General features: G+C 42.1%; 1 protein-coding gene across 1 annotated transcript; it reads left to right on the top strand.

The window, feature by feature from the left end:
• Positions 1-9,848: 9,848 nt before the first annotated feature.
• On the top strand, positions 9,849-15,050 carry LOC148103473 (uncharacterized). The gene is made up of 3 exons (XM_087838897.1): positions 9,849-10,108; positions 13,412-13,744; positions 13,992-15,050. Exons 1-3 carry the CDS (start codon positions 10,039-10,041, stop codon positions 14,249-14,251), a joined length of 663 nt encoding a protein of 220 aa, XP_087695023.1. The 5' UTR covers positions 9,849-10,038; the 3' UTR covers positions 14,252-15,050.
• The last annotated feature ends 3,801 nt before the right edge of the window (positions 15,051-18,851 follow it).

Genomic DNA, 18,851 nt, shown 5'->3' with positions numbered 1-18,851 from the left:
CTTGGCCTCCAAGAACAGGTCTGCTGAACACTACCTTGTGTGTAGTGTTGAAAATAGTCTTTAGTTTGGTTTTGTTTCACACAGAGCTAGGTTGCACTTTTTGTTCACCCCAGAGTTAATGCTTTCAGTTTTGGTGTTATCAGTAGCAATAAACCTCACCTTATGTTATATTGCCTTATGTTATATTGGCATTTGGGTCTGGCTTTGGGGACTGGGGGCAGAGACACCTTTTTTAACCCTTATGTTGGTCCTCCTAGACAGAGACTTAATATTTAACGTTCAGAAATCTATCAGATGACCACTGAAGTCATTTGGGTTTAAGTGCCTTTTATCAAAACAATGGTTCTTGGTGTGGTAGCTGGGCTGCAGCAAAGCAGTGAACGTGGTAAGGGGCCGTCCTTCAAATTCTGTTCTGTCTGCTTTTGCACTTTTTTTTTTGCTAATCTTGCAATTTTGGCATCTACGCCTCCAGCGCTCTTCGCCACATGTCTAATCCACACTTCCCCAAAGTAGCCAGCTGTGGTGAGTGACAGAGACTTTGTTTGTGCTCTTTTGGAGACAGGGAAAAATATGGACAGACACTGCTAACCCCAGTTCGAAAGGTCCATGCCATCGCCCGCTTTGGGAATTAAACCAATGGGTCCCTTTCCAGCTGAGGCTGGAGGACGCCCATCTCCAGAGCCTGCTGCAGTCTCAGTCAGAGGCCTCAGCGATGTTTGGTTATATCACATCTCAGCCAGAGGTCTGCGCTCCGCTATCTGGTTCTGCTCCTGCGAAACCTGATCCGCAACATTTGGCACCGCCTGGACCTGTCATGCCACAACCAGGACCTCCTGCACCTGCCACTCCAGGTACCGTCTCCACCTGCCATGCCACATCAGTGCTGGTCACCTACCGAGCCACCCAAAGGTCTTCACCCACACCTCGACTAGCCTCCAGCCCTGCCACACCTCTGGCAGCCGTCCTCCTGAACTGCTTCTTCTCTGCCGTTAGCCACATGGCCACACAGCCTGGGTTTTGATTAATCAATATATATATTTTTGAATTTCTCCCTCTCAGTGTCTTCTGCCTTCCATTTGTACAGTTACTGACCTGAATGTCTCTGTGTCACCAGCATGTATAACTTTATCTACTTACCACTTATTCTCCTTATGGGGATCTGACCTGATATGTTTAATATGCTGCTGAGAATATAGCCTAGAAGAAGCGTATAGTATAGCTTTTGTTTTGGAAAGAGCCATTTCTCTGTAAAAAACTCTCTTTTCCAAAGATGAGTGATTTCTCCTTCAGATAGATTTATTTTTTTATTTATTTTGTTGTTTCAGCAACATTAAATTTAAAAACTGTACTTTTGAGTTTAAATATAATGAATAGTGGAATTGTAAAGCGCTTTACAATTCCACTATTCATTCACTCTCACATTCACACACTGGTGGAGGCAGCTACGGTTGTAGCCACAGCTGCCCTGGGGCAGACTGACAGCGCCATATCAGTTTCTGTGATATTCTTATTAAGGTAAATATATTATTATAGTGGCAAGATCACTATATATATATATCACTGTATTTGATTTCACTCCACAAGGGTGGAGAAAGCCTTTTAAGCAGTGTGGGTCTGGATGCCCCAGTGGGTCATGAAGTCGGCGCCTGTGATTAACCCCTTACACGACGCTCAAACATAGACAGGTCTCAGACCGTGGTATCGGTCCTCAGTATCGGGGACTTTTAACGAGTACGAGTACTTTAGAAAATGTGGTATCGAGGCCGATACCCATCCCTAATTTGGACTTTAAGTCAAATAAAGGATAATTCAGCAAATGTTTACACAGTTACTTACAGACAGAGATTATTATGTAGGTGCAGCTGGCTGCTCAGCTTTGCACTTTTTGATGGACCCAAAGAGATCTGAAGTTTTCTTCTGCCCTTTACAACAAATCTCACACGTAGGAAATCAAAGCTCTTTGTTGGTTTTAAGTAATTAGAATGTATAAAAGCTCAAATGTTTTATGGTTATGTAACTGTTCATTTTAAAGAAATACAGATGTGCAAAAATCCCCTGAAACACTGTTCCTGTTTTATTTCCAGTCACTAATTCCAAAGTGTTTACTGTTAATCTGACAACAGCTTCTTTTTTTTGTTCTCCCACTTCAGCACAGAGAAAGGAAGTGAATATTCACAGGTACACACAATAACAAGAATCTTTGAAATCACTTCACAAACAGAGAGATGATGACAAAATAACAGAAACATTTTTAAAAATAGCTCCATGTTTAGCTAAAGCTTGTTTTAGAGATGATAAATGTACGTAAACTGTACACACTAGCAGGAAATGAATGAGTCCATCTGTACCAATAATACTCACTGAACCAGTTTGACCAGGATACTGATGAACACAAACAAACACATACATGCAAACACACACATACTCAGTGCTGCTGATGATCGGACAATTGTAATCAGTAAATTATTGATTTATTGATTGATCAGATCATTCTGAGGTGACGACTTCATGAAGAGTTTTCACTTCGTTCTGAGACTCACTTCTCCACAAACTCAAAGCTGACTTTAAAGATTCCTCCAGATGTTTTCAGAGTAAACACTATCAGATCCATGTGTTATTGTTTTATTTATTTTTTCAGGAAATGTAGGCAAGAATAGACCTTTGCTGTAACTTGTTTTGAGCAGCCACATATCCCACGTAGTCAGCCTTCAGTTTACTGAGAAAGCACAAACCACTACTTGTTTTTGTTCTCGTTCACAGACATTCACAGACTTGGCAAAGTTTAGTCTGTAGACACTGACAGCTGGAGTGTAAAACTGATTCATTTTGATTTTAAATCAATTGTAACTTTTTTCTGATTTAAATCTGTTTTTCAACCCTGAAGATGTTTCCTGACATGATTGTGGTTATGAGCCGATGACGTTATGCTGAGAAAAACTACCAGATGGCGACAAGAACAGAATAAAGTAAGTGGCTTTGATCACAGTCAGTGTGTTTACATTTTTTACTGATAATGTTTTTGTTTGTTTTCTTATATTTGTGAACATTTTTTTCTGCATCTATTGCTGCGTTACCTTCACCGAGGAGGTTATGTGTTTAGTAGCACTAGCATGTCTGTCATTCTGTCTGTCAAAGTTCAATAAAACGTAAACCTTTGTTTGTATTGACGTGTACCAGCTTGTAGGGAATAATATCTGGGATTCCATATATAATGTTACTTTGGACCTCTGACCTTTTCTTTAAGGTCAAAGGAGGACAAAAAAATATTTTATCTTTAAAACTTTGAATAAACTGTTTGAATTTACATTTATCAAATTATCCTGGCTCATAGTATTATAAGATAACATTAATTCGACATATGCTGTAATATAATATTATATATAATATGCTTAAGTTGTTCATCTCCAGTTATCAATACCTATTATTCATTACCTCCTCCTAAATACTGTTCGTCTAATCAAAGTAAACATCTGGGCATGCTTATGCTGCTGCCCCCAGGTCCCATATAAACAGAAGAAAATGGATGGATTGATTAATGTAAATCCTATTTTCTTCCATCCTGATGATCAGAAGAGCATTTGAGGGTTTCAGAGATCCTTCAGAACAACAGTAAGTGTAAAGCATCAGATTTACTGTTGGTTGGTTTCATCTGTGAAAACACATCAAAATAAATGTATTCAATGTGTTTTATCATCTGAAGAATGATGATGACTATTTGCTGCTAATCATGTTTTACATGTGTTGTCCTGCTTGTGATTCCTCACAAAATATCCTCTCTGCAATTATATATATATATATATATATATATATATATATATATATATATATATGTTATACTACATAGGATATAGAAAAAAAGAATTCTAGTTTTGCTCGATTAATCCAATGTAGTGTTTCACTCTAACCTCATGGTAGCAGTCTTATCTCAGTATAATATATTTTCAGAAGTTTAAGGTGCGTTTCTAACTTTTTCAAAAAATATAACATACACGTAAGAAATGCATACATAAAGTATAAGCTACACATACCTGTAGTATTTGGGCACTGGCTCAAAAAACAGGTGGATTAAAAATGATGAAACAGCAGCTACTGATATTAAAACAGTTTCATTTCTAGTGTTAACTCACTGCCAGCAAGAATACAGGAAGTTAACATTTAATGGTTCCTCTTGATCACACTTCCCTTCTCTTCTGCTGAGTTTCGTCATATTTGTTCTTTCTTTCTTTCTTTCTTTTTCTTTCACTGCACACAAGGAGAAAACATGAACATAAAAAGGGAAAATATTTAGATTAAATAAACCTGGAGGTAAAAGATCATATTTTCTCTCTTAAAAAAAAACCTCACATGATTGTTAAAGTAGTTGCTGCTTAATGTTCTGTCCATTACTTAATCGTTTAGCCCTTTAGTAGAAAATATCAGAGATGCTGAGCACATCACAGGTTTTTAAATAAAAAATAAATAAACATTTCTTGAAAATGAAAATGAAGTCACTTTGTTGTAAACTCACATGAAAACAAACCCTAAAGAAAAAAATCAAATACATTCAATCTGAAACTGTTTGGATGTATTAGACGGTCTAAACTAACCAGAGCTTTGTTAGCTATGTTAACCAGACAGATGAACTGACACAAAATAAAAACGGAGCTCCATGTTCAATAGAGCTTATTTTTAGATTTTATCAAACTGTACACAAAAGTAGGACATCTCACTCACACAGTTTCCTCACTGCTGAACCAGTTTAATCAGGATAATAATAGCAACACAAACAAAGACACACACACATACACACACACACACACACACACACACAAACATCTCTTTTCCACTAACACAAAGGCGTTCGTTGAGGATTTCAAGATTAATTACACGATTTCGTCACTAATCTCAAATTCTACATCATTTTGAAGGGAGGACCAATAAACACATTCATTTTGTCATTACTTAATGAAGTTTAGTTCTTTAGAACAAAGCATCATCATTTAATAGATTCTGTTACATAACACAATTCCCAAAAAGACACAATTCAGGTAGCGCTACTCCAATATCACACAAGGGGGAGCTCTTTTATTCATCATTTAAAGACACACTAACAAGAATAATGTAAAAAAGCTACATAACGATAACATGTACAGTAAACACAGTTTCCTTAAAATTAACATTAAACACAATTTTCTAGAGGCATGATGGGAGATTATATCTAGGCATTTTTAACATGCAATGCAGCCCCCACCTAGGTGGTCAGTTGTGCCCAGCAACCCGCATGTCTTTCAGTTGGTGGGGGAGGCGATTCTCTCATCAAGTCTGCTTTGAGGATTCCTCAGAGGTCTCAAGTTGGGCTCAGATACAGTCTTCACTGGGAGCCAGTGAAGTTCCTGAAGAACAGGGGTGATGTGCTGGTAGGAGGGGAGACCATGCCAGAGAGAATTACAGTAGTCAGTACGGGAGGTAACAAGACCGTGGACAAGAATGGACGTAGACTGGGTGGAAAGAGAATAACGTAATCTGTTAATGTTGCGTAGATGGAAATAGGCAGAACGGGTGAGATTATTGATGTGAGATTTATAGGAGAGTGAACCAAGATGACACCAAGACTCTTAACCTGAGGAAGGGGAAACTGTGGAGTTATCGATAGTGTGTGAGAAATGGTTTCCCTTGAAAAAGTTGTATTTGGTGCCAATACGAAGGAGTCCACTAAGTCTTGGTAAATATATGGCCAGTAGAACTTGAACCAAAATCTTTGTGAAGTCTTGGTGACTCTGATGTGACCTGTTCTTACCAAACCGTGAAGCTATTCATGGTCTCTTTCTCTCTCTCTCTCACCACTGACACTCCCAAAACCTTCACCTTTTCCTGAGCTACCAAATGCCACATGTTGCCATTTTTTTTCCATTGGTTCATCTAGTGCATTTGCCCATCAGTAGGGAAATGGTGTTATGTTTTTTGTTTCCTTGAAAAATCTTTTTTTACTATCCTTGAAAAATCATGGGAAATATGGTTCCAGGTCAAGGAAGAAGCACAGCTGATGGAAAATGGAACAGTTCTTTATTGTGCCCACCTTTGCAAGGTCAGTGGAAACCCATGCTCTGCTGACAGCATGACCAAGTGAGGATGTGTCCTTTCAGAGGGCAGAGACAGATGTGGCATGCATTCCCAGTGCCAGAGTTACTTGCCAGGGGTAATGGAACTTCAGGCTTTCTTACACTGGATGAAGCTCCAAAATATCCTTTGTGGTGTGAATTTCCACAGCCTTTCTGCCAAGTTAAAGTGTAGCTTTGGTCATAGCCTTCCATTTTGCCAGCAGGTCTGAACTTATGATGCAGTGGTCTTGTTTATTGGCATGCCAGAACTGGTATTCCACAGTGCAGAAGATATCTTTTTCCTAGCATTCTGGCACTTTCACCAGTGACTGTAGTGATATCAACTTATGCAGGCTTCTAACCCTGTGTTCTTGGGTCATTAGTACCAGAAAGATTTCTAGGAGAGTGTGGAACCATGTGTCTTACCCACATGGCTAACCCACAATTGTGACTCAGTAAGGGAGAATAGGTTTCTGAGGAGAGCCAGTTCCTCCACTGTGCTACCTCAACCCACTCTGATGGTGGCTGTGGTGCTTGGCTTTATGGATTCGGTGCTGGACAGTAGCTGCCGAAGATCTGTTCAGTTGGGCAGCCATCTGCACTTGTAAAAGGTTTATCAAACTGTGTGGCATAATGTGGCACTGCCATGACACCTCTCCAGGAAGCTTCTGATGTTGGTTTAGGGAAAAGTTTTACTGTCCCTCATAGTTGCCATTTATGGGGATGTGCAGCACTCTGGTGTCACCAGGGGTGAGCTGGTTGCCTGTGACCACAGAGAATGGTGCACTCTCAGCCAGTTCTGTCCAAAAACTGAATTTAAATGTAAATTTGAATTTAATCTGAAAATGTAACTTTAATTGAAATGTGGCTAATGCAGGATAATCCAAACAAAATAAAGAAGTCATGGGTCCAGAAAAGTCCAGAAAACCGTGAACTGAAGAAGGGTGAACAGAATCCAAAATACTGAAAACCTTGAGAGTATCTCGGGGGTATCCAGAAGGCCAGTGATGGAGAGTAAGCTGCTGAGGTGGTTAGCCAGGAGGCCAGTAATGAAGAATAGCATCTTAGGGGGGCAGCTAGGAGGCCAGCAGCATAGATTGAGGAACTATGAGGGCTGACCAGCTGGTTAGCAGCAGAAACACCTTGTCTACAGACCAGCATTGGTGGTGATAGGGTAGTTGTAGAGACTTAATCAGAGGCCAGCATTGATGACAAAGACTCTGATGGCACGGTCAGAGGCCATGGCATCAGTCTAGGTGACAGTGGATGGCATCAGTGGAGTTGAAAGAATACCTCAGTTGTCCTGGCTGGGCACTGATGTCACTGATCTAAGCCATCCATCCATTTTCTTCTGCTCATCTAGGTGGGACTTTAGGAGGCATAGTTCAAGGCCAACAAGGTGGCAAAGGCAATGGTATGGCCGGAGGTCGACATCAGTGAAAGTGACAGAATCCCTTTGTTGGCTTGGCTGGGGGGCCACAGCGGTGCTTACAATCCTTAAGTGACATTACTTATATGATATATTGATGAAGGAGAGAGAACCCTCTAGAGACTTAAAAGGCGACCACCAGTGAAAGAAGAAAACCATGGAATCCATGGAAACCCATGGCAGAGTGGAGATGTGGTTGCTAAGATGCAGCTGTGGGCACTGATGTCACAGATCTAAGCATTTCTGTATAAAACAGCTCTCAGGGAGATACAGGCTAGTTTGGTCTGTGGCTGTTTGGCATAAAGATCACTTTTTTAAAAAACTTTTTTTTTTACTATATTTATTACTGACAGCATGGTGACACAGTGGTTAGCACTGCTGCCACAGAGCAAGAAGGTCCTGAGTTAAATTCCACCGTCAGGGTTTAGGACCACATGCCTTTAAAAGGCCAAAAATGTGGATTCATTGTCATTTTTTGTATCCAAAACACAGTCCTGATTGAAAGTTTAAGACCACTTGAAAAATGGCAAAAGATCATATTTTGCATGATTGGATTTTAGCAAGGTTCCAATGAGAGCTTCAACATGCAAAAAGAAGAAAAGGAAGTGAGCATGCAATTTATTTAAAACAGAACTTAAACTGAAAGAGGCATTTTTACAACCATGTTTAAAAGTTTAGTATAACAACTTCAAAAAAACCTGTAAACCCCCCAAAACAGAAATCAAAGTTCCAAAAATGAACTAGCTCCACTGTTATTTTTGATCACTTCAAAGTTTGTTGCAGCATGCTTGATGCAAGCATTTCCATGACGTGAGTGGGAACATTTCGCAATGTAGTGAAGATAGCCGCACGAAGGGCATCTAATGTCTGGAACTGTTGTCCATTTTTGAAAACTTCTCTTGCCATCCATCCCCAAAGGTTCTCAATTGCATTTATATCAGGGGAACACGCATGATGGTAAAGAAAAGAGTGATGTTATTCTCCTGGAAGAAGTCCCCTGTCCTGTGGGCATTGTGTACTTTTGCGTTGTCCTGTTGAAAAACCCCGTCGTTATCACAGAGACAAGGGCCCTCAGTTATGAGGGATGTTCTCTGCAACATCTGGACTTAGCCAGCGTTTGACGCTCCTGCACCTCCTGAAGCTCCATTGTACCTCCTGATGGAAAAAGCACTCCAGACCAATATGGCGTCCCCTCCACTGTGGCACGTTAAAATAACAACAACACGTGAGATCTGCTTGTCATGCCAGTAACGTTGGAAACCATCAGAACCATCAAGTTTAAATGTTTTTTTCTCATCAGAAAATAAAGCTTGCTTTCACTTTTCAATGTCCAATGTTTGGTGCTCTCTTGCAAAGTCCAAATGGTCAGTTCTGTGGCGTTCAAGGAGACGAGGTCTTTGAAAACATGTTTTGTTTTTGAAGCCCTTCAGGCTCAGATGCTGTCTGATGGTTATGGGACTGCAATCTGCACCATGCAAAATATGAATTTTTTGCCTTTTCTCAAGTAGTCTTAAACTTTTGATTGGGACTAGTTCTCCAGAATAGCGGTGGTTTCATGGAGCTAAATGCTGCCTCCTACATAGTGCAATCTACATTTTTATATAGTGAAAACATTTTTTTCTTTTATCGTTGTAAATGATAATTAACAAAATTGGCAAGGGACTTATAATGGTGTTATTTATAATTACACAATACAGTGAAGTAAGATAGAAAGAAGGTTAACATAAAGACAATAAAGAAATGATTACTAAAACTGGGAGATTTTCTTCTCAATAAAGAGAACAAATTGTATGTAAAATAAAAAGTGCACAATTTTGTAAAGAATATGTGTTGTGTTCACAGCTTTGTGGTTAATGGAGTCTTTACAAGTTTTGTTCACATTTGTTACTATTTAGTCAAATCTGATGCTTTAGAAAATAAAAATCTCATTTTTTATAGAAGTCTATTAAACGTATCATTTTGAATGAGAAGTAAATAATCAATGGGGTCTAGTACTGATCTTATATGATCAGAGATATACCAATGCTTCTGTTTGTGTCTCATCAGTTATGAAAGGTAACGCTAGCTTCATTCTATGAGCCAATTTTGGCAGAAACTTTCTAGTCCTTATTAAGATTAAGAAGAAAGATGGGACGCCAGTCAGAATGTTTTACATGTTTGTATAGTGGAACAATTTCGAAGTCCTTTGGTGTTCAGCATGTAGCTGATGATTGATGGATGAGAGAGGTTACGGAGACCATTCCAGAAACATTCAGACCTGTTTTTTTTTGTTTGTTTTTTTCATTCAGACCTGGTAAGATCGTATAGCTCAGCGTAGTTGACGTCACTCTGATGCGACTACCTTAGAGAAAAGGAAGTGTGGAGTTTGAACGAGCGGCGGAAAGCAAAATATATTTAACTTTGTTTAAAACTCAAATTTAATGTCATGTAGTTTACTTTGTAGTAATATTCTGTTAATTACCGAAAACACAGTCAGGAGAGGATATTTATTACAAACTTGGTGTCAGATCATCAAAAACAGAGAACACGGAAATGTTTCCTATAACTGCGACACTCAGCTCGGCTTTGCTGTTTGTATGTGTCTTCACGGTTGTCTCCGCAGGTGAGGTTTATAAATCAAAGGCTGTTTCCCTCTGAGATAAAGAGGACAAACATTTATCCTTGTGGTTTAAATGGTGCCAGTACTTCCCCAATATTTAGTTTCATCTTGATTCTATTTGTTTGTGTCCGCGAGCGCATCACGAGGCTGGGTGGAGTCTTGTTTTATCGTAGAGTTAGCATGTTTACTATCGGTACCACTGTGCGGACCGTCCGTCTGACTAAAGTGAGATCTGTTGTTGAAATAGTGGCAGTGCACAAATTCTGTGCTTTAATCGGTCTGTGCCGTCTGTTGCTCGTGTTGTTGGTGGTCTGTCAGCCAGCCGGGAGCAGAGCGAAGTGCTAACATACCAAAAGCTCCCGAGTGTTAAAAACAAAGACAAGTGTCACTACAGTCACTGTCTGTGCTTTTCGTGCTTTATTGTTTGATCTTTGAGGTTTTTTAGGTTCTCTTTGCCATTACTTCCTGCTATTTTTTCCGGACTATTTGCTAACCAATGAACATTCAGAAATGGCCTACGTCATCTGCTTCCAATGACGTACTGCCAGGATCTTGTAGAACTGAACCTGAGTACATCTGGGGTGGGTGACCCTCCTCAACCAAAAAGTGGATGGACATATTTGTGGGACAGTAAAATCAGCTTAGTGTGTGAAGACTTGTTGGAACACTGCAGGATAGAACTAGCCAAAGTCCTCTGTCAAAATGACCGCAGGAGTTTGGCTGCATTTGGCTTCATTATACTGCTGCTCTGGTGGGGCAGGCTGTAATGGTTATGCACATGGCTCTGACAGCGGTGTTGCAGGAGACACCAGGTGATGGTGCCATTATGCTCACCCTTTAACTTGAGGAAAAAATGCAAAAAAGAAAACCAAGTCTCCTTATCTGCGATTATGAAGCCATATTGTTTGAGTGGCAACACTTATCCACATACATTCTATAGATTGGCATCTTCAGGCATCATAGCAGTAGCTGGAGGCAGCGGTGAAGCAGGAGGAACAGGATGCACTAATAAAAGAGGAGTAAAGACCACAGGAATTGTAGATGCAGAGGGCTGTAGAGGGCGCATTCACACACTGGTGGAGGCAGCTACAGTTGTAGCCACAGCTGCCCTGGGGCAAACGTGGCGAGGCTGCCATATCGCGCCATCGGCCCCTCTGGCCAACACCAGTAGGCAGTAGGGTAAAGTGTCTTGCCCAGGGAGTGGGGTGTGCGTAATTATTCAGCCCCCTGAGTCAATACTTTGTAGAACCACCTTTTGCTGCAATTCCAGCTGCCAGTCTTTTAGGATCTGTCTCTACCAGCTTTGCACATCTACAGACTCAAATCTTTGCCCATTCTTCTTTGCAAAACAGCTCCAGCTCAGTCAGATTAGATGGACAGCGTTTGTGAACAGCAGTTTTCAGATCTTGCCACAGATTCTCGATTGGATTTAGATCTGGACTTTGACTGGGCCATTCTAACACATGGATATGTTTTGTTTTAAACCATTCCATTGTTGCCCTGGCTTTATGTTTAGGGTCGTCGTCCTGCTGGAAGGTAAACCTCCGCCCCAGTCTCAAGTCTTTTGCAGACTCCAAGAGGTTTTCTTCCAAGATTGCCCTGTATTTGGCTCCATCCATCAACTCTGACCAGCTTCCCTGTCCCTGCTGAAGAGAAGCACATGGTTTTCTGTTAACAATGGCCTTCTTCTTGCCACTCTTCCATAAAGACCAACTTTGTGCAGTGCACGACTAATAGTTGTCCTATGGACGGATTCCCCCACCTGAGCTGTAGATCTCTGCAGCTCGTCCAGAGTCACCATGGGCCTCTTGGCTGCATTTCTGATCAGCGCTCTCCTTGTTCGGCCTGTGAGTTTAGGTGGACGGCCTTGTCTTGGTAGGTTTACAGTTGTGCCATACTCCTCCCATTTCTGAATGATGGCTTGAACAGTGCTCCGTGGGATGTTCAAGGCTTGGGAAATCTTTTTGTAGCCTAAGCCTGCTTTAAATTTCTCAATAACTTTATCCCTGACCTGTCTGGTGTCTAAATCCAATCGAGAATCTGTGGCAAGATCTGACAACTGCTGTTCACAAACGCTGTCCATCTCAGACCAAAGGGGGCTGAATAATTACGCACACCCCATTTTGCAATTATTTATTTGTAAAAAATGTTTGGAATCATGTATGATTTTTGTTCCACTTCTCACGTGTTCACCACTTTGTATTGGTCTTTCACGTGGAATTCCGATAAAATTCATTCGTGTTTGTGGCTGTAATGTGGACTTTAATATCACCAACCATTCCCATGTTATTATGGTGTATCCATATAAATGGCCCACCCTGTATATGTGATTTTTGTAAGGTGGTTTGTTTCAGAGCAGGAGGCTGGGAAGACTTTGGTCTGGGATACAACACGCAGTTTCACACACTCTTCATTCTGCACTTTATGTTGTAAATGGTGAAAATACAAGTAGTGCTCGAACCTTTGTGGGGATGCTTTCCTGACATCCTCTACAGAATACATTATTCTGATGCTCATCTGACACTTTGAATCCGAACCATCTCCACATAATAATAATAATAATAATGATAGTAATCTCATTTTCTTTTTACCAAGCAGCTCCTCTTTGCCATGTCCATCTTGTGCTACCTGCAGGTGAAGCAATGGGGGAGGTGGAGTTGTGTTCATGAAGGAGAGAGGCGAGGCAGAGTAATGCTGCATAGAGACAAAAGTGGACGAAAGAGAGGCAAACTTGTGGCTGCACAAGTAAAAATATAATGTAACATAGACTATATCGATATAAACGATATTGTCACATCTCATATCTCGTATGACAGTTTATCGTTATATTTTAAAAATCGATATATCACCCAACCCTAGACTAGAGGATATCTAGTGGTTTTCCCCAGGCTATAGGTGTCACTACATAAATTTGTCTCAGTGGAGACTTTGGCCTAAATGTGCATAACATCGTGACAATATGTCACGTCCCGCGGCGTTCCTGAGGAACACGAAGCGTGACGGTCCGTGTTCTTATTGTACGTGTCGGTAGCTCCAGCTCTGCAGCTCCAACATCTCCTCCTCGTCTTCTCAGGGATAACAGCTCGTTCTGTTCAGTATCACTGGCGCACACAGCACTCTCAGTTGATGTGATGCTTAAACAATACAGCTTTCCATTAGCTAAACACTCAAAGCAACATGTTAAATATAAAAAACAAAACAAAAAAACATGTCTTTTTGTTTACTGGTTTCTCTTCTCTCTGATTGGCAGCTTTGCAAAGTATTTTGACCTTTAACCTCTCTGCTCTGTGTTGTTTCTTCTTTCAGACCACAAAAACATCACAGCTCAGTCTGGGCAGGACGTCACTCTGACATGTCGAGCTCCAAACATCATCATCATAGGTGTGAAGTGGAGCAGAGCTGACCTGGAACCAGAATATGTTCTTTTTTACAGAGATGAGCAGTTTGATCCAGAAAACCAGCATCCATTTTTTATGAACCGGGTGGATCTGCAGGACAGACAGATGAAGGATGGAGACGTGTCTTTGATTCTGAAGAATGTGACGATTAATGACACTGGAACATACCAGTGTGGTGTCATCCAGACAGGAACACTGAAGTTCCTCAGCAGCATCTCCCTGAGTGTTGATGATCCTCCAGGTGAGTGAGTAGAGTTGAGTGTGTGTGTGATCAGAGGTGAAGCTGCTTCCTGGTTGTTGATGTTTGTTTCTAAAGATGTTGTTGATGAGACTTTGTGGAAAGCAGCTGGTCTGAGTGATGTGATCAGAGTGCAGTAGATAATGTCTGACAGCAGTTTGAAGAGGAAATGGATTCTGTTCTGTTCTTCACTCATCACCTACCTGACAGCTGACACCTCACACCTGTTTCTCACCTGCAGGTCAGACAGGAGGAGACAAAGAGGATGGAGGGAAGGAGGATGGAGGGAAGAAGGATGGAGGGAAGGAGGAACAATCTGTTGGACTGATTGCTGGTCTGAGTGTTCCTGCTCTGCTTCTTGTTGCTGCTGTTGTTGGTTTTCTGCTCTACAGAAAACATAAAAAACAAAAACATCCACACCAGCCTTCTGATGATCTACAGCATGGAAATGGATCAACGAATCACACAGAATCAGAGAAGCCTGCATTGCTAAAACAAACGGAAGGATAATGTGTGACTGAAGAAAGGGAAAAGATAACATCCAAGTAGAAAACCAGAAGAGTCGCATGTTTCCAAAGAGATTTCACAAGATAATAATGATGGATTGCATTTATATAGCGCTTTTCGGGACCCCTCAAAGTGCTTTACAATACCACTATTCATTCACTCTCACATTCACACACTGGTGAAGGCAGCTACAGTTGTAGCCACAGCTGCCCTGGGGCAGGATGGACGTTGGTTTGATAAATAAGCTGTGCTTGGGCTTAAATAACAGAGGAGTGAACATCATTCCCTCAATATTTTCACTTTGCCTCAAGTAAGACTGAAAACGTGATTATAAAACCAAGAATAACAGAAGTTGAGATCAAGGAGCAACAAATCTGTCCAAGTAGCTGATCATCTCTACGTATAATATGTTACATTGTTTTATTTGCATCCTGTTTGTATGTGGAACGGTTTGTTCATGTTTTCAAGAAAAGTCAAGTTGGGAAATCTTCAAAAAATCTTCAAATAACTATTTTTTTTCACAGAGGGTGTTCATTCTGACTCAACTGTCCAAAAAGCTTAACTTATACTGATATAAAAATAACTTTTTGTTTCCTCCCAGTATCCATGAATGCAGTGCCTTCCATGTTACTGAATCAGAATCATTCTGATCTTCAGGTTCAGCTGTTTGTAAGATCAAACTTGTTCTGTGACGTTTGAAGCACACAAAGTGAATTTCGTGTATTGATCAGCTGTTACAGTATAATTATGCTTACTTTCTGCGCTGGGTGCATATTTTGTTTTATGTATTTTTTATATTTAATTTGAGTTTTTGCTAATAAAGTTTTACAGTACTGTATGTTTGTCTTAACTGATTCAATTTATGTGTTTTCTGTGGCTGTAAAACTCGTTTTTATATATATATTTTTTTATCGCGTTGATGCTGAGTTTGCCTGAGCTGGACTAAACAGAACCAGGAGTAACATTCAAATAATCCTGAGACTGTCTCCCTGCAGCAGATAGAGAAATGAAACAGAGTATTGAATTTGTTCCCTTTAACAAGAAACCACAAACTAGCGAGTGGAAAGTTGTCTTGATGTGCTCAAGTAAATTTAAACAAAATATGTTGCTCCTGAGCTACAATGAGATTTCAATGGAGAATAGAGCACAGAATTTTCAGGGGATGTTAAATTAGGGGGGTGAGATTAAAGTTGTAATTCAATTTCTAGAAACAAGTTTTTGTTTTGTTTTTTAAAAGAGAAAAAAGACGAGATATTTCTGTCACAGCTGCTATAACCTCTACAAAATACCTTTTGTAGACAGCTTAGTGACGTCAATTGATCAGCCATCTTGTGATACGACACACATCCTCTTTATTACACAAGGGTATAACCATCAATAATCTCTATATCACCACTTTATATGGTCTTTCTGCACCATATGTTAAAAGTCTGCACTGATCCCCACACACTGTTTTTATGCACTTAGAGAGAACATTTTCTTCATTTTGACTAAAACTTATTCTGAAATACAATTTCACTAACTCAGAGGGTATCGTGGCAGTGTGTCATGAAATAACAACAGTGATGTTAACATTTGGACATTTTTCTCAAAACAGATTTTCTACTTTAATTCTCAAAATGATCAATAAGATATTTTTTCTTAGTGTAGCCCTAATGCTGGATAGTGTAGTGTTAAGACTACACAACTTTAGGGAGGGAGTCGCACAATTGATTAACTGGTTTCCAGTAAGTGTCCTGGTTTGACCCCCCCATGCTAAAACCAAGCCCTGGAATGGCACAGCTACATCTGCTGCCTGTCCACAGCTTGGACACAAAGCATTTTTTTTATTTTTTTTTTTTGCCTGTCCCATTTGGTTCTTTAGCCGTCAGAATTGTTGTCTGAAGACCAACAAGGATACCCAATGGATTTATTTTGCCAAATAGATCATCATGGCATTGCCGTATTGGTCCATTTGATCGACCTTTGTTTTTATTATTTATTTTATTTTATTTTCAGTTGTTACAGACGGGACAGACATGAGTGAGGGATAGGAAAGGGAGAAAGAAAGAGGAAGGAAAAGAAAAACAGAAGGGGAGAGGGACAGTGAGAAAAAAAATCTCCTAGATCACCTGTTGAGAGAAAAAGAATAGAAAACAAGCAAAAAAAAACCAAAGCAACATACTGAACACAACACCATCGCATTAATCTAGCAAAGTGTAAACAGCAGTAAATACTAAATATTGAATGTTGTTGTGCAGCACGCAGGACAGACAGCGCACAATGTACTTTGAAGCAGCAGCCAAGAAAGGTGTGATTTAAGTCTACGGACAGTGAACACCCGTGAGCACATCTGTGTGGATCGGCGCGCTTGTATTCAAATGGCTTCCCCATGTAATGGTCTGCAAGAGGATGTAGAAAGCCATAGCCCTGTCCCCCAGGGCATGAAGCAGGCATGGAGGAGATCCAGGCCCCAGACATCCAGAGGCCCCAGATTGCAAGAGCCCAAGGAGGACCACCGGAGGGGCATCCGTGCCACCCTCATGGGAAGGGCTGAGGATCCCCAGACGAGGGGTCACCCAGTAGCCACCGGGCAGAAGCTAGAGGGGGCTGCACCGGCGTGCCAGCCGGCAGCCAGAGTGAACCGAGCCGCAGGCCCAGAGGCCGGAGGCCTCCGGAAGAGGCCTGACTGAGCAACAGGCGCCAGGCCCCGCCAAGTAGCCACCGGGAGTGAGCTGGTACATACCTGAGCGCCCAGACCCGGACACCAAGAACCACCAATGCACCGACCCCTGAGGGCATCAGTCACCGGCAGGGAGTGTGGTGAGGGGAGATAGGCCTCCACACTTTGGAGGGCCTGGGAGTTCCCAGAGAGATGGAGTCTGTGTAAAGTGCATTTAAAACAAGGGAGAGCATGGTGCTGCTGCCAGAGAGCAGCAGGTGTTAGCACGGCCCCTCCCGAGAACCCTCAATGTCTACATGGATTTAAAATTGAGAGGTGGGCACCGGCGCCAGAGGTAGGTTTGAATACACAGACCGTCCACTGGACACCGTTAACGTGCCCACCCTCAAGGCCCTATATATATGTGTGTGTTATGAGAGTGTAAGTAATGTGGATGTCTAAGTTGTGAGATAAAATTGAGGCACAGGTGGCCAGAAGAGGACGGGGGGGGGGATGTCTCCCTTGCACCCTGGTGACACACCCGCACCCCAAGGCCCTACCTGTGTGAGTGGGTGTGGTGGAGCGGGAAGAGGGAGGTAGCCGGGGATGGGGAGGAAAATAAGGGAGGGGAGGATCCCCCTCCCTAGGGCCAGCTCCCCCGCTGACCCCAGTAGGCACCCCCATCCTCTGGTACCCACCAAGGCAAGGGAGCCCAGGCCCATCCAGACCGGGGCCTACGGCAGCAGCACCGCCAAGCCCCACAGGACCCGGGGCAGCCCACCCTACCCCACCGCAGAGGAAACTGTACCCACCCCAACATTCAATCATCTCCCAGACTACACAAGACAACAGACACCCAGGTTAAGTTTAATCTCCACCTCTCCTATGTCTCTCCCCCACCTGCAGAGTGGACTCCTGCAAGGATGGAACAACCTCCCTGCCAGTTGAAGATTCCCCCAGTTAGGCCGATGCACAAGAGGTCCCCTGCGCCAGGGCTGAGCCCTGTGCACATTGAAGAGAATGGCAACCTCAACATTGAAGTTTACCGGAAGCCCACACACACGGACCAGTACCTCCTGTTTGACTCCCATCACCCTCTGGAACACAAACTTGGAGTAATTAGGACCCTACACCACCGGGCAGAACATGTTCCCTCTAAGCCTGAAGGAAAAAAGAAGGAACACACACATGTAAAGGAAGAACTCAAAACGTGCGGCTATCCTAAATGGGCGTTCTTAAAGTCAGCAAAGAGGCACAGAAAAGAAGATCAGACACCAGCGAGGGAGGATGAGAAGGACAGACGCAACAACATTGTCATCCCCTATGTAGCCGGTGTATCAGAAAAACTCAGGAGAGTTTTCTCCAAGCATGACATCCCAGTGTACTTCAGCAACACACTCAGACAGAAACTGGTTCACCCGAAAGACAAAACTCCTAAACACAAACTTAACAAAGTGGTGTATGCTGTACAGTGCAGCGAGGAATGCCCAGACCTCTACATTGGAGAGACCAAACAGCCACTTCACAAGCGCATGGCACAACACAGAAGAGCCACCTCCACAGGACAAGACTCAGCTGTCCATCTGCATCTTAAGGATAAAGGACACTCTTTCGAGGATGCCAATGTTCACATTTTGGACAGAGAGGACCGATGGTTTGAAAGAGGAGTGAAAGAAACCATTTACGTCCACTGTGAGCGACCATCTTTGAACAGAGGCGGTGGTTTACGACACCAACTGTCCGAAATCTATAATCCAGTTTTGAGTTCCCTCCCCAGACGCCTTAACGCCCACTCACATCCTGGGCAATCTGACCCAGGAAATCACATGATAGGGTGGGGCCAGGTTTCACAATGAGCTCACCCGAAACCCTGGCTGTTTGGGACCCACACCCATTTTCACACCTTGGCTCATGTGATTAGAGGATCATCAGGGGGTCCTTTGTCCCTCTTTGGGGGGACAC

This window comes from Neolamprologus brichardi, chromosome 3 (genome assembly GCF_056152115.1).
Source record: "Neolamprologus brichardi isolate AB-2024 chromosome 3, ASM5615211v1, whole genome shotgun sequence".
Classification (NCBI taxonomy): domain Eukaryota; kingdom Metazoa; phylum Chordata; class Actinopteri; order Cichliformes; family Cichlidae; genus Neolamprologus; species Neolamprologus brichardi.
This window is presented reverse-complemented; position numbering and strand designations above follow the sequence as displayed.